General features: G+C 30.6%; 2 protein-coding genes across 3 annotated transcripts in view; one reads left to right on the plus strand and one right to left on the minus strand.

Moving 5' to 3' along the window:
* The first annotated feature begins 340 nt into the window (after positions 1 to 340).
* LOC134833562 (cadherin-87A) overlaps positions 341 to 16,471 on the plus strand; it is a 52,685-nt gene continuing 36,554 nt past the window's right edge. Inside the window, exons 1-2 of the mRNA XM_063847923.1 lie at positions 341 to 434; positions 6,966 to 7,171. Of these exons, the coding sequence (XP_063703993.1) occupies positions 362 to 434; positions 6,966 to 7,171 (279 nt within the window). The 5' untranslated portion in view covers positions 341 to 361. The remainder of the gene's footprint in view (positions 435 to 6,965; positions 7,172 to 16,471) is intronic.
* LOC134834525 (general odorant-binding protein 56a-like) lies at positions 14,316 to 15,028 on the minus strand. Of its 2 annotated transcripts, none has more exons than XM_063849242.1 (2): positions 14,898 to 15,028; positions 14,316 to 14,805 (listed from the first exon to the last, which is right to left on the minus strand). In XM_063849242.1, the coding sequence occupies exons 1-2, from the start codon at positions 14,964 to 14,966 to the stop codon at positions 14,422 to 14,424; spliced, it is 453 nt and encodes a 150-aa protein (XP_063705312.1). In that variant the 5' UTR covers positions 14,967 to 15,028; the 3' UTR covers positions 14,316 to 14,421. The 2 variants fall into 2 exon arrangements, with proteins under 2 accessions (XP_063705312.1, XP_063705310.1); XM_063849240.1 differs by having other exon boundaries at positions 14,316 to 14,838; positions 14,898 to 14,999.

Raw genomic sequence — 16,471 nt, forward strand, 5'->3', positions numbered from 1 at the left:
TTTGACAAAAAAAAAATATAAATGAAAAAAATCTTAATTTGAATAATTTGTCAAAAAATTTGTGCGGACTCACGAACATAACAACAGCAATAAATGCAGAAAATCCCCACAAAAACCACTGGCATTAATATTTCTGTCCTTTATTGCCTTTTTTATATTAAAAAACAAAATACGTATAAAACAATTTGATTTAAAATTAATTTCGCAACAGAAAACCCATAAATGCCGTTCATTGTGTCACATTCAGATTAACTCATAAATTTCCTTTCTTTTTTTGTGTATTTTTACAGATTTTTCCACTGAAGACATCAGCAGCAAAGTTTTTCATAGCAACAGCCCGACGAACACACATGCAACAAAAATGATACATCGATGGAAAATGCATTTAAGGATTATTTCTACAGCGTTGCTGTTACTCGCGCACACACAATCATGTAAGTTTTTATATAACATAATTTTCCTTTGATTTATGCAAGCGGATATAATTAGATTAAAATGGAATTTTATCAACAATGGCGCAAACACACTCAATAAAATATGTTAAAATCGCATGAGTGACGGCAATTTTTGCGATTTTGTTCTTATCAACTTCATTACAACACAAAGACTTCTTTTTTTATCTTGATGACGCAAAAAAAAATGTTTTTACAGGGAAAAAATGAAACAAATAGACCCACAAATTAGTTGACATTAACATTAACATTCAATTTATTGCTGACACGTACAACGAACAAAAAAGCGACTCCTGTGAATTTTTCGTGTGATTTTTTGTTTGTACAGAATTTTTTGTCGCGATTACAAATCTCTCATACACGAAAAAAAATACTAAAAAAAATAAACCTCGCGACAAGGGAATTTCGTGTATGTGCGTCAATGTTATTTTTGTGCCTTTGTCATTAAATGTCATGTTTCGAATCGGAAAAAACTAATTTATTGTCACATTTTTTGTGTTGCTTCTATATTTATTTTGCTAACAAGAAAAATATTTTAGATGTTTTAATTTTTTTTGTGTGCACAAAAAAAGGCACATTTTGTGTTGACTGCTACCGGAAATTGAAATATTACCAAAAATAGGAAACAAATTAACTTTATTTTTTTTTCGTGGAAATGTTGGGCTATTTTTGCTGATGAATGCAAACATTTTTTAGGATTGTTTCAAGGAAATGGTTTTTAATCAAAAAATGTTATTTGATGACCTTGAATGGTTATTTTTGATGAGATGAAAAAGAGCAGCCCAATTTTTAGTTGGGACTTTTGATATTTGAACTAAATAGAAAATGAATGCATATGAAAAGTTAATGAAGTTTTTGCTCGTTTGAATCCGAATGTTGGACATGTCATCGACATAATGATTTTCAAAAAAAAAGTTTTTAATTAAAAAAATATTTTGATATTCATATTTTTTTAATTTTGATTAAAAATTAAAATTTTATCAGCTGTTATTTTTTTACCCGTAGATTTTTCCCAAATAAGCGTGTTAAAATTAAATTTTAGAGCCATGAAATATTCATTTTACTTAAATTTGATTTTTTTTACTAATTTCCTTTTAAAAACATCAAAGTATTGGGAAAACTATACCCTGAAGGCCAAAAACATCCTAAGCTTCCCATTAACATTGATGTAAAAGTTCGATTAAATTTATAAAAATTGACGTTGTCTTAAGTTGTACGATATTTCGTAATTTTCAGCTGATTGTTAGCAGTTGATTCTTTTTCTCATGAAGTCAAATGCAAACATGGAGTCCGTTCTTCTTTTTTTTCAAATGTATCGATATTTAGAAATTTTAGTCTGTTTTCATCAAGAGCGGATACAGAGGGCTATCAGCGGACCACAAAGAGGGGTGCAAATCTATATAAAATCACCTTTTTTGTTAAATTTTGTGTCATTTTTGGGTTTTTTAGTGCTTTTTATATTTAGAAATTTTAGTCTGCTTTCATATTATGGCAATGATGATGATTATGACCCCATGATGACAAAAAAGAGCTTTCTATGGGTTTTCTTTCTTCCTAACCTGTTCCATATTCTTCTTTAACCATGCTGACACTCTTTAAGAAAGAAAAGATTTCTTTCAGTGAAAAATCTCTAAATTCTTCAGGATCCATAATGTCATTCGTGCTTCCTAAAAGCAACATTCTTTTGTGGTCCATATAAGGACAATCGCATAAAATGTGATCTGCTGTTTCTTCTGCTGAGTGACAGATTCTGCAATCTGTTAAGTCTGTATAACCCATTCTATTTATCAGTTTCTTTAATCTTACATGGCCGGTTAGGAAAGCAACTATGACTCTAATTTGAGTAATATTCATGTTAATCAGCTCTCTTGTTCTTGTCAAAGATCTGTTTGGTACAAAACTATTGACATGTTCTGATAGCCTTCTTTCTTCGAATTTCCAGTATCTTGAGGTTTCGTCTATGAGGCATTCCAAAATAGCACTTTTGGCTGTTTGTAATGCAATGCCTAAACACGGTTCTTCTTCTGAGTATGTTCTTTCAGATCCTTCTCTTGCTGATTCATCTGCTATCTCATTTTCGCAAATGTTACTATGACCTGGTACCCACATTAAAACCAATTTGGTAGTGTGAAAGTATCATTTCGCCAGCCAAGATTTCTTAGAGCAAACAGCATAAATTGTTTCTGTACTGATTCAATTTTTGTGGATTTGGTAGCTCCAATATTCCAGACATCAGATTTATCCTCTAGTTCAAAACGCACAAGCGTCTGATAAAGCTTCTTCGTCATATGGATCTTTCAATTATGTTCCCCTTTTAATGGATCCAATAATGCCATAACTTTCCTTAAAATTGATTTTAAAAAAACTAAAAAATATTAGAAAATAAAATTTCTTATGAAATTACCTGAAGGACCTTGCAAAACTGAAAACTTAGAAATTTCTTTATAAAAACAATTTAAAAAAATCAAAACTTACCTATAGATGCAAAAATTTCTTAACAAAAATATTTTTAACCTTGATAAATTTTGACTGTCTGGAAAAAAAACTTTAAGAAAAAAATTATCCTAAAGTTTCTAACACTTTTGACTACTAAAAATATTTCTACTAACTTCCTTGATCATCAGATTTAACATTTTCCGTGTACCACTTCCATAACTCCTGATACCATTCCCCATGAATTTACATTAAAAATCATTAAGTCGACACGTAACAAGGAGTTACGTTTTTACTGGCAACATCAGTTATCGTTCGCAACACATCGCCGGAACCACCGATAAATTTACCGCAATAATGTCCCACGTGCATTAGTCAGCGTTAACGTTACAAATAAAATTTATCTGATTTGTGACATTTATGATGATTATGAAGAAAAATGTCGCTTCTTCGTCGGTTTTTCCTCAATAAACCAATATAGAAAGCGACATATAGAGTAATTTGGCGCGTCTTTGACATTGATAAGGATTTATTAATAGGTGACAACGCAGCAACAGTGTGTTCAACGTTGTATCTTGTCATGTAGTTAGTCACTTCTTCTTCTTCTTCCTCCTTTCTCCTTTCACACTTTTTCAACGATAGAAAAGTAAATATGAGAAAAAGTAAAAGGTAAAAGCTGTTCCTTGCCAGTTTCTTGGTGCCACTTGATGCTGATTTATATTCTTTTTATGCTGATGACACTAATGCCACGCAATATCATAATAATAAAATAATAAATTGTCGAGACGATTTTCAGCTTTCAGCTAAAGTTTGAGAGAAAAAAAATGTTCGAGCAAAAGGTGCGCGTTGTTTATTATTTTACTCACGCATCCGTTCCGACCTGAGAACATTAGAAGCGACAGAACCTTTCTAGACCCTTTTTTTCTGAAACCAATCCATTCATCTCTCATCATAAATCCAAACCGATCTAACATGTCATGTCAAGAAAAACGAATTCCCTGAAACGTAAAAAAAGGAAAATATAAAAAAAAACTTGAAAGAATTCCAATTCTTACCAAATCGCATTTTATTCCAGTTTTCGATTCAGACAGAAGGAGTTTTTTCATTTTTTTGGAATGCGTTAGAAGCAAAAAAGGTTGAGTGTTAAATAACATTCCAGCAAGACACAAATAAACACACAACAAAAAAAATAATAATAAGGAAGGCACATGTTATTCCTGATCCATGGATCAATTTTGACAAAATACTTTGGACAATCATTTATTCTCTGTACGTGCGCCATTGATATACAAAAGGGGTCTTCATTTATGCCAAAAAAATATTGGTGTGAATCATTTTCCCTTTTTTTCCTTTGTTGTTTGCCGCTTCTTTGTTGAAAAAGTGTTTATGCCAAATAATAACAGTGATGGGCAAAAACAATTCAAACACAAAAAAAATCCACAACAGATGATGATGTTCTCAACAACAGATCAAAGAACGGTGCCTCCCAAAATTCTGAACCTTATTTACGAGGGATTTTCCCTTTTTCATGTTTTTTGGTCACACTGTGTTTTGTTGTTTTTTCATGATTTACATAAAATATACATTTCACAAACATTTCAACATTTGGCATGGACACCAACAATGAATCCAATCAGAAGTGTATTAGTAATGTTGATGATGATTTTTTGTCTGTTTGTGCATAGCTGATGGCAACGAAACGAAACAAAAAAACTTTTATGCATTTAATATTTTTTTTTGCTGAATTTGGTGATGTTTAATGTAAGCTCTTTACAAAAAAGGATGAAGCAGCTGTTTAAAAGTTGTTTTTAAAAAATTAAGAACTAAGGCGCTTTTTTGTTAAAGTCTAGTTTTAAAACTAGTTTTTAATCAAATTAAATTTTTTTTTCTACATCTGGCTCAGATCTTTCCCTATTCACTTAAGTCTCACCTTACGGACAAGAAACGGGTGAAATTGATCCCGTAGGACTTCTTAATAGATCATATAACCCTCTTTAATGAATATTCTGATACCTTCGTTAAGAAATTAATTTAACTCTTCAAGGAATCAAACTGATTTATCTGATCCCTTAAGAGACAAATTTGATCCTTAATTACTTCATAAAGAGTCAAATTGGCCTTTAAAGGAATCATATTGTTTCCTTATACGGAGTTGAATTAATTCTTAAGACAATCAGAAAATCCACTAAAGTGGTTAATATGATCTCTTAGGACTTAATGGATCAATTTCACCCGTTTTTGGTCTAAAGAATATTCCTTTTTTGTCCGTCTTTATTTCAAACATGAGGTTTAAGATACCCGAAAAACGGGCCAGATTGATCCCTTAAGGAATTTTTTGATCTCTTAAGGGATCAATTTGCTCTATTAAGTGTTCAATCTGATCCCTTAAGGGATCAACCTGATTCCCTTTAGAGTCGGTCATCTTCAGACCCAAAAAATTAGATCTTTCAAGAGATCATTATGAACCCTTAAGAGGTCAAATTGATCCCTTCAAGAGGTCAATTTAATCACTCCAAGAGATAAATTTGATATCTTAAGGGATCATAATGACCTCTTAAGGGATCATAATGACCTCTTAAGGGATCATAATGATCTCTTGAAAGATTCAATATTTTGGGTCTAAAGATGTCAGACTCGAAAGGGGATAAGATTGAACCCTTAATGGAGCAAATTGATCCCTTAAGGGATCCAAAAAATTCCCTTAAGGGATCAAATTGACTTCTAAGGTGTCAACCTGATCCCTTAAGGGATCAATCTGACCCGTTTTTCGCCAAAAGGGTAGTTGTGTTCTTTATTATCCGTATAGCTCGAGAGTCTTCTTTCATCATATGTCAGTACTATATGTTCCCGAAGGATAACGTTGTTTATAACTCCAAGGCACACATTTCTATTTTAGTTTTCATAATTCCTCAGCCTTTAAAATTTTTGATACAATCTCAACATCAAAATCTTGAAAATTTAATCCTTGAACTATAAACAGCAATTAATTACACTTTAATTAATCTCCAGGTGTTTGAAACAACAATATTTAATTGTTCATCATTCGCATTCCTGCTCCATGCTTAGTTGATACTCGATATCGATTATATAATAATTACATTCAAAAGAGATATTTCTTAGCTTGTAATTGCTCTAAACCAGACAAATTAAAAGTAAAAGCTTACCTTCATTATACATTCCTTCTATGTTCATTGGTCAAGTCAAGTATTTCTACAATCAGAATCTTACCTCAAATTCTTCAATTAATTTCATATTAGGTATATTTAGAGATCCTTCCTTCGTATTATTCTGAAAAAAAAACAAATCAACGGACAGACATAAAATCGGTTAAAAGATCAATTTTTAACAAATTATTTAAAATGAAATTCAAAGCAAACAATTCCACGTAAAATCCATCCAAAAAATCCTATTACCGGTAAAATGTTTTCTGAAAACTCTCCATCTATTTCAAATTAATTAAAAACAAAGTTCAATTATTTTCAGTTTAGCCACGTTTTTCGGCTTTCGTGTTTTGTACGTGTTTTACGTGCGACAGTTAATAGCTTGTCCTTTATTCGTTTTTCATTTCAAGTACGATACAAAAACCCCATGGAGACCGACAACCTACAGAGAGAAGGAAATCAAAATTAGTTAAATAACGTTTTTCTTGTTTCTATTCACATTCACATTCAGGATCGCAAAAACTTCCTAAAACAATAAAAGATGGAATGTACCCGGATACATTTTATGTTATTCGAATAAATGCCTTGTTCCAAAAATATTTAGAGTGTAAAGTATCAAAACTATAAAAGACACACTTTACCTTTCCTTATGCGATGCCATAATACCTGCTCAAGTGTGATACAATGGAACAAAACACCAATATTAACACCTAATTCTCATGATATCAATGTCCTTTAAATCTGTATCCGTTTCTACGTATTTTGAGCATGATCAATTCCAAATAATGCCACTCCGGAATACATAAAACGATAGGTGGCAATACCTATAGGAGAGAGTGGGATATTTTATTTGCTAATTGTGTCTGTTTTGATTAACATTACTCTCTCTAATACGTTTCACTTGTTTATCTTTTTACAGGTTTTGCCAATTTACCTCCCGTTTTTACGCAGGACATGAACAACTTGGCGCTATCCGAGTCGACGGCAGTTGATAGTGTCGTTTACACACTCGAAGGCTACGATCCCGAAGGTGGCAATGTCACATTTGGCCTAATTGGCAGCGACAACTTTGACGTTAATCCGAAAACGGGGGAAGTTAAACTCGTGAAAGCGCTCGATAGAGAGGTACGTAAAATTTTATCATCACTCAAAAAATATTTTTTTCACAAAAAATGAAAAAAGCTTTCATTTGCTATCATTTTTTGTATTTTATTTTATGATGCGTGCATATAAAATTTATTTTGTTTTATCTTTTAACTATTTTATGGTTCTCGTTTTTTTTTGTTTTTTTTTTAAATACACAAAAAAATAGTTCAAATAATAAAAACTATTATGCAACTAGTACGTTGTTGCTATGACGTGTTTTCATTCTTTTTCGTTCCTGAATTATTTGTGTTTAAAATGGATGAATAAAAACCTTGTTAGAAGAATTATTATGGAAAAATAGACGTGTATGTCTGTTGTGAGTGTATATATTCCACTAGCTTCCTCCTATCATTCACTTGAATTGGTGCAAGCATGTGAACATTTAAATTTATGGCAAATTTTATGCAACAGGGTTTTCAATGGTAGAGATTTTTCAGACAGATTTACATTTATATTGATTAGGAACGAATTTTTTTTTGCTATTTTTAAGCTACTTAGGTTTTGCTTTGGGGACTTAAAAATTTTTTAATCAATTTTCTTCAAAAAAATCAATTTTATTCAAATTTAAATCAAAAAATAATTTTGGGTTAATTTTAAAAAAAATTTAGTACAAACTTTCATATTTTAGTATTTAATTTTTAGAACTTTCTTTTTACTTCATTTTTAGTTCTAATTCAAAAATCTTTAATTTTTAAAATCTATAGTTTTCAATTTTCAGTTCTATATTTTTTTTAAATTTAAAAACAATTTTTAATTAAAAATTAATTACCTACTACAAATTTTTAGTACTAAAAATTTAGACTAAAAATTTATTAATAAATTTGTACTAATTTAAATAATTGTAATTTAAAGTTGTTTTAAAAATTTAAAAAAAGTAGTACTAAAAATTGAATCAAAAATGTTCTAAAAAATAAAAATGTGTACTCAAAATTATTTCCAAAGTAAAATTTAGTAGTAGTTAGTACTTAGTTAGTACTAAAAATGTTAGTACACATTTTTAGTAGAATTTTTTTAGAACAATTTTCGGTTTAATTTTTATTTCTATTTGTTTTAATTTTTAAACCAATTTTTTAATAAAAAGTACAAATTTTTTAAACAAATTTGTAAACAATTTTTTTTCAAAATTTTTTGTTTTGTGTGATTTTGTTTGATTTTTTTTTTCAATTTAGGCTCAAATTTGAAAATAATATAAATTAAAATTAAATAAATGTTAAGAATCAACGTTAAACGTTTAAAAACGTTAAAAAATTACAAAGAAAAAATTAAAAAATATTTATTTTTTTATTTACCCCCAAAAATGGAAAAAATGAAAATATTAAATTTATTCGTCCTATTCTTAACATTTTTTTTTAATTAAAAAATTATTTTAAAAATTAAAAAAAAAGTACTAAAAATAGAACCAAAACTGTTATAAAAAAAGAACTAAAAATAAAAATTTGTACTAAAAATTATTTTCAAAGTAAAATTTAGAATAAGAAAAATTAGTACTAAAAATTTTAGTACAAATTTTTATTTTTAAGAACTACTTTCGTACAATTTTTTATTTTCTGAACAATTTTTAGTACAAAATTTTTTTTAGAACAAAATTTCCCTCAAATCTTGACTTCATAAAAATAATTTTTATGATATTCCTCGTAAAAATGACAATATTTACCTCTTTTCGAACCCTTTTACCAATATTTTGTGATAAAATTTATATATGCACTCACAGCTCACATTCGACACACAATTCCCTCATTCATTTCTCGTTGCAAATGCTGCTTTACTCCGTGTTCAACAAAAAATGCTAAAAAATATAATAGATTCGTAAATAGAATCATGGGTGCTTTATTGCCGCAAAATATACCGACACCACTTCCATCAGAGACCGAGTCTTCTCGTCTTTCGCTCTGTGTGTGCCATGGATGAAAAATAGTTGGAAAACAATATGAAATAATATGAAAAATTATATAAAATACACACTGCTCCGTAAAGTATATGATATGCCGCCGCACAAAAATATGTTGGGAGATACTCTTGCGGTAATAATTCAGCATAGGCACACAAAAAAGCAGCACATAAATTTCCAAACACAACATTTACGTCGAGACTCGGTGCGCACGTATCACCCGAACATTTATGGAAAAACTATAAAATACCATCGAGGTCCGTGTGTGTCTGGCAGCAAATGACTAAATCGAACGTTTTTGTGAGGCAAATGGATGGAAGAGCGGATATAAAAGTGCTTTACAAATTTTTATTGTTCAAGAGGACTTAGACTCCAAGCCGCACAACAGAACGTATGGGAAAATTAGGATTACAAAGTCAAAGGTCAAACCCATGGGAAAAATGTTACAACGTTACATTATTTCGAGAAGTATAGAGAAATATGATACGAATATTTATTCCGGGCACACCAATTGTCGACTTTTATGAGCCATTTACGTAAATCGAAGTAAAACGACAAATTTTCACGATTTTTCTTTGAGATATTTTTTTTATATCGAACAAGTGAAGTCATAAAAATCCTTGAAAGCTCGTAAGATTACGATTTTTTGTAAAGATTTTTTGATTTTTCAAGGATATTTTTAGGAAAAATATTTTAGTTTTTAGCGTTTTTCCTATAACTTTCGAATTTTCCGGGTTTCCCAAAGTTTTTCACAAATTTTCCGAGTTTTCCAATATTTTTTTCTGATTTTTCCGCAAATATTTTCAAGATTCTTCTTTTCGTTAATTTTCGAACATTTTTTGAAGCATCAAAAGTGAAGTCATAAAATTCCACAAAAGCTCGCTAATTTCCAATTTTCCATGAATTTTCCGTATTTTTATAAAGTTTTCCACAAATTTTCTATTCAAAATAAAGAATTTCACAAAAATTAATATGTTTTGAAAATTTTCCGAGTTTTCCTGGAAATTTTTCGAAGTTTTCGAAGGTTTTAACTTTGTTCACAAGACTGTCACAAAAATTGAAGATTAAAATTAAATTATTTTTTTTAGTTGGTCGATTTTCTACAAATTTTCCGAATTTTCACGAGTTTCCGAGATTTTCCAAAATTTTCCCACAATTCTTCTTTGTGTAAATTTTTGTATCGTTAAAGCAAGGGGGCGTACCGACCCTAAAATTTGGGTGCGGCGATTTAGAAAATTTGCGCCTTTTTCACCGATGGCGCCCCCTCCTTAATTTTTTTTTATACGATTTCGAGCTAAATTTCCCTAAATTTGCGCTTTTTTGATCAAAATTTAAAAATATAAAGTCAAAATTAATGAATTTTTAATACGAAAAGTCTACTTGGCGCTGTAAAATTAGAAAAATTAAAGAATATTTTAAAAAATATGGCAAAAAAGTTAAATTTTCAATTTTAATTTTTGTTTTCCATTTTTTTTTTTCGAAAATTGCGCCTTTTTCCATTTTGGCGCCTGCGGCGAATTGCCGCACTCGCCGCACCCTTGTAACGCCTCTGTATCGTATTTGACGCAAAATACTTTTTTTCTTTAAAAAATCACTTTTACGTCAAAAAAATCCTTTTGAAAAAATCATTAAGAAAACTTTATTCAATAATTTTTTACGAATTTTCTACTAAAATAATTTTTTTTTGTTTATTATTTTTTTCTGCATTTTGCACTTTTAAGATACTCATTACAACACTATAAAAAATCTATGTCTCGCAAGCCTGAAAATTTGCGAGACATGACGCGAGACACCGCGAGACACGGCGCGAGACACGATGCGAGACATGGTGCGAGACACCAGGACAAAAAATTTGGGGGAGATAAAATTTTTAATTTTCAATATTTTTCAATTTTTTAAAATCTTTTTTGATGGATTATGATTAGAAATAGCAAAAACAAGCATCAAAACACAAAATTTGCTCATAAAAACTGGTTTTTGACAATTTTTAGAAGTTTTTTGATAAAATTGAACAAAATCAACCATTTTTGGCATCGCCAATTACATTTTTGACCTCCAAAAATATATTGACGTAATGAAAAATCAAAAATTCAAGAAAAAATCTTATGTTTTCATCAATTTTTCGAATTTTCAAAATTTTTACGGTGTCTTGCATCGTGTCTCGCATATTTTTTTCTGCATTTTGCACTTTTAAAAAACTCATTACAATGCTTCAGGTTACAATGTTAGATTTTTTTCCTTTTCACAGTAAAAGTTCAATATTGAAGTTTTCATTACTGCTCATTTGTCTCATATCCTCATAACATGACACTTTTCCACATTCGCCTCACTCTCACATCGAGACTTAAAGAGAAAGAATTTCTCAAACTATTAATAGTTGGTGTCTCTGTTCGTTTTGTTCTCCGACGAGCGACATTCGAGTGTGCAAGAAGCCATTATGAAAAATTGATGTAACACGAGAAGAAGGATAATAATGTACATTCGACAACGACAAAGCAACAACAAGCACGACAACGACGACGACGTCATCCAGCAAAACATCTTTTGTCGTTGTCGACAAAGTGCAAACTAATATATTTGGTGTCAGATGAAAACGATTATTATTAAATACTTTGACATAAATTGTTTTAATAGCACGACAAAGCATCTACTTATTACTCATATAGGCTTAGCTGGGGCGGCGGCGTGTGTCATGTGTTTATTACTTTAATAGTACACCTGGCACACAAACCGTTTTTACAAACGACATTATTTTTTATGAGGAGATCATTTCCCTTCTTTTGTTCCCTTGTTTTTTTTCCTTTCTCAATTGCCGGCTGAACATTGTTAAAGTCGCCATTTACTTAATCAACTTGCCTCGTTTATCGCTCTGGCACAGCCGAGACTTTATATCGCACACGATAAACAACAACATGAAAAAAATAAGCTTGCGGTGTCTTCCTACTTGAATTCGGTCAATTACAAGTCAATTATGAGTTCGCTGTGAACTACCTGGGCAATAAAATAAAATGAGGTGGGTGTAAAAAGGAACAAAAAAGTAATAAATGGACTAATAAGGTGTAGTGAATGGATGAAGTAAGAAAACGGTAACATGACAGAAGAAGGTTATTTAATACTTTTTTGTTACAAGTTATGACTTTGTGAAGGAAAAAAAGTGTTGGAGAAAGTCATCAGATTTTTAGTTTAGCGGGTTTTAAATCTTAAAATATGCACTGAGTCAGAAAAAATGTTCACTGGGGTGTATTTTTAAAATTTTTCATTGCACAATGCTGGAAAATTTTTTAGGTCAATACTTAAGTTTACATAAAAGTAGCTTAAGTCAAAACTAAGTCGAATAAAAAATTTTTTAATTTTAATTTTAATAGCCCATTATACGATTGAATTTCTCATCCCAATGCATATTTGAACTTTGTAAAGCTTTATACACCCGACATTTGACCCAGTTGATATTTTAAAATATTTGTCTCAATGCACATTGAAGATTTTCGGCCCAAAGCGCATTTAAAAACTATGACCCAATGAAAATTCATCATATCTGCCCCATTTGACATTTTAATTAAATTGACCTAATGCATATTTAAAAACTTTGACCCAATGCATAATTGAAAATTTTTACCCAAAACATATTTAAAAATTTCGTCCCAGTTGACATTTTTAAATTTTTACCCCATATAGCAACTAAGGAAGAACTGCAAAAACTTATGAAACTCGTGTCTTAAGTTTTTACGGCCCTTCTTTATTTAAAAACTTATGAGACTTAAAAGAGCTTAAAACTTATTATTAAAGCTGATATTAGAAGAAAACTCTTTGAAGAATGGTCAACTTTTTACGAAAATACCAAAGGCTTAAGACAATCTAAAAGATTTATTTTGGGGTTCAGCCAGGAACGTACAAATGAGTTCTAACTATGACGAAGGAGCAAATAAGATGAATTTTAGGGTTTTTCACAAGACATGGAAAGTTTCGTTATCACTTAAAACGAATGAAAATCGTAAATGATGAGCTTTGCAGATACTGTCAACGGGAAAAAGAAACAGCAGAACACTTGGTATGCGATTGTATGAACTCTGTGCCAAAAGCAAAGAAATCTTGCTGAACTACTTCTTGGATCCACCTGAACTTGAAGGACATCGGCTTAGAAAAATTTATAAGTTTTTGAATGAAATTGGACTGACTGATTAAGGTATAAGGACGGGTACAGCTCGTAAGATCTACACCTGAACATGCGATCACAATAGATCTTCGGACCGCGTTGATGCATCCTCAAACCTAACCTTGAGTTAAACTTGTGTTAAGGGCGGATACAGGGGGGCATAGGGGGCATTTGCACCCCCTTCAGCTAAAATGTACTAAAAATTGAAAATTGAAAAATGAAATCCAAAAAATTGACAAAAAAGATTTTTTACTTGTGTAAAAATAATCTGAAATCTTTTCACATAGAAGGCTTAAGGCTTAAGAAAAAAGAATTGGCCCAATTAAATTTTGAGAAAAAATATAAATTTAGTTTGAAAAAAAGTTCTTAAGGACTTAAATTAAATAGTTTCGACTTAAAAAATCCAGCCCTGCTTTTGAGTTTGAATTATAGCTTTTATGTAACCCTGTTATTAAGGTGAAAAACTACAATGTGCATTGGGTCTAAAAATTCTTCTCAATCAATTTGTCAAGTTTGTTTGTAAATTATAAAACTTTTTACTCTTACAACCCTTTTCAAGGTTTTTTTCTTATTTTTTTAAACTACATTTCGAAGAAAAATCTGTATAAACATTTTTAAAATGTCAACTGGGTCAAAAATTTTAATACATATCAAGGACAGTTTGAAAACTTTTATACAGATTTTTTCTTCGAAATGCGGAACGAAAAAAAGAGAAAAAGAAAAAAAAACATGAAAAGGGTTGTAAGAGTAAAGTTTAATAAATTATTGATGGTATATCGACAGCCACTTGACAAATTTTTAATTAAAGTAGCTCCTTCTACGGAAAAAAAAGGAAAATTTGGGCACGTTTTGTGGTTCACGTTTTTATGTTGTTGTTATTAAGTGGAATAAAAATGCTTGTCACATCCAAAGGACGCTTTTCCGCTGGCACAACAAACAAGCGACCACTTATAATTTTAAACACACACACAATTTTAATCTCCGTTTCGTCTTTTCAGAGACGTGAGAGACAAACGAGAAAAAAATGTTCGTTCAATTCGTGAGCATTCAAAATGAAATACAAAGCGATAAATCCCACTATCTCGTCGTTTATTGTATAAATTTTTATTATATTATTTTTTGTTTTGTATCACCACAGTCGAATATAGAATTTACTCGCAAATTGAATGCCCAACAAAAAAAAATTCTCTACAGATGTTGTGCCGAATCGTCGGTAAACTTTGCCGCATATTCCTTCTCGACCTTTTTGTATTCCACAACGAAGCATTTGGTCTGCTTGAAGGCCGTTTCGCAGGCTGTTTGACCCTGTAACGGCGTACACCGTTGCACAATTTGCGAGATTTCGTGTCGCACATCTGTCGGCACATCGGCTTCCATTTGCGTGCGATTCAGACTCCCGGTGGCATCGACCCATTTCGCTTTTTGGAAGAAACATTTGACGAAGCACTGCACGCGTTCGTCCACCGGGTCGATGCTCTCAAAGTCGCGATTATGGAGTTGCGATAGCTGCTTTGCCGTCACCGCAAACTGGTCCTTGCACTCGTTCTCGGCGTCCTCTTCGAGCGTCGTTGGCTGCGAAAAACGTTTAATGGAAGTAGAATTGGACTGCCATGAGTTATTTTTTGGTTTTGTCTCTAGCGAGATGCGACGAAGAAAATACTTACAGCGACAGGGGAAAATTGCAAGACGCCAAGCACGAAAATTGTGCAACAAAGAAACGGACGGGATTTCATTTTGGATTTTTTTGATGTGTTTAACGTGAAAGTTCAAATGCAACTGCGAGCTCTCTCAGTTATTTCGACCAAAAATATTCTAACTGATAACCCGATTCTGTTTAATTTTTTTTTTACATTTTTTTAACGTGTGTGAGTATTTTGTGACAAAAAGATAAGAGTGAGTGAGCAAAAATTTATTTTTAAATGTGTAATAATTCGCGGAGAGGCGATTAATCGCGATTACAGTAAATTTTTGGTTAAACACGTGACCTTTTTGTTGACGTTTAATTAACCGGGCGTCTCCATTATTAATATATTTTTATCAATTTTCAGAATTTTGCGGGGAATTTTACGATGTCGTCATATAAAATTAATAAGAACGACATTAATTTGATTAAATTTGGCATTTTGGTGAATAGGGCTAAAAAGACTTTCGACTTAAAATTAAAATTTAACTTGAATTAAATTAAAAAAAAAATAACTTAAAAATTTTAAGCTTAAGTTTAATTAACATTTGACTTTTTTTTTGAAGATTTTGAATAAAATTTAAGAAAAAAAAATTATTAAAATATTTTCTTAAAATTTTATAAGAAACTTAAGTCAAATTCGCAAATTTTTATATTAATTTTTTTGTTTTCAAAAATATTTTTAAAAAATTAATTTAAAAGTCATTTCGGCCCTGAACCTTAGAACATATTGTAAAAAAAGCGAAAAAAGCGAAAAAAAGGTTGCTGTATAACGAATTCTTCTTATTGAGCAATTTTAGATTTTTTTTTTACTGAAAATGTGCAAGAAATTTTGACTTTTTTATTTATTTATATTTTTTTTATTAATTTTTCAAATTTAAAAATTCATTTTGAAACGAAATACGTAAAATTTCCTTTTTAACGAAGTTGCTATAAACGAATCATTGGGTCGAATTTTTCTTAAAATATTGAAAATGTGCATTGGGACTTGGGTATTTTTAAATGTGCATTAGGTCAAAATTTGATGTGAAAAATTTAAAAACGCAGGGTTAAATATTTAAAAATGTTGCATTGGGACTTGAATTTCGAGTGTATAAAGTTTTACAAAGTTAAAATATGCACTGGGATGAAAAATTCTATATAACGAATTTTGTGAACACAAACCAATTCGTTAAATAGGAAGTTGTACGAAACTCAAAACTTGCTTCAAGATTTTTTTCAGTAATTTTTTAAGTGTGTAGGTTTATTTAAAAGAAGGTCTAAAAATAGAAAAATTTTTCCATATATGACGTGTAAAGTTCATTGCATACCTCATCACATTTTACTCTCTTTATTTCGAAAGTTGCATTAATTGCATAATTTTGGGGTAGATTTTTACTTTGACAAAATCGACAGGTAGAACGAAGTTTACGGGTCAGACTATTTTTCTAAATTTTCAATTATTTTAATATGTTATCATGAAAAATAATTTTGTTGATTCGTCACAAAATGCAGTTTGTTGCAAAATTTCTCTACTCTAGATCAACAGGATATAATTTCAACAAAACTCGGTGACCC

This window comes from Culicoides brevitarsis, chromosome 3, assembly GCF_036172545.1.
Source record: "Culicoides brevitarsis isolate CSIRO-B50_1 chromosome 3, AGI_CSIRO_Cbre_v1, whole genome shotgun sequence".
NCBI classification, from domain to species: domain Eukaryota; kingdom Metazoa; phylum Arthropoda; class Insecta; order Diptera; family Ceratopogonidae; genus Culicoides; species Culicoides brevitarsis.

What these genes read in the sequence shown, in the direction of transcription:
- LOC134834525 (XM_063849240.1), bottom strand. Translation starts at nt 14,966, where the DNA reads ATGAAATCCCGTCCGTTTCTTTGTTGCACAATTTTCGTGCTTGGCGTC. An exon ending in TGCAATTTTCCCCTGTCGCT is followed by an intron (nt 14,839 to 14,897) that starts GTAAGTATTTTC and finishes AACTCATGGCAG; the next exon opens with TCCAATTCTACTTCCATTAA.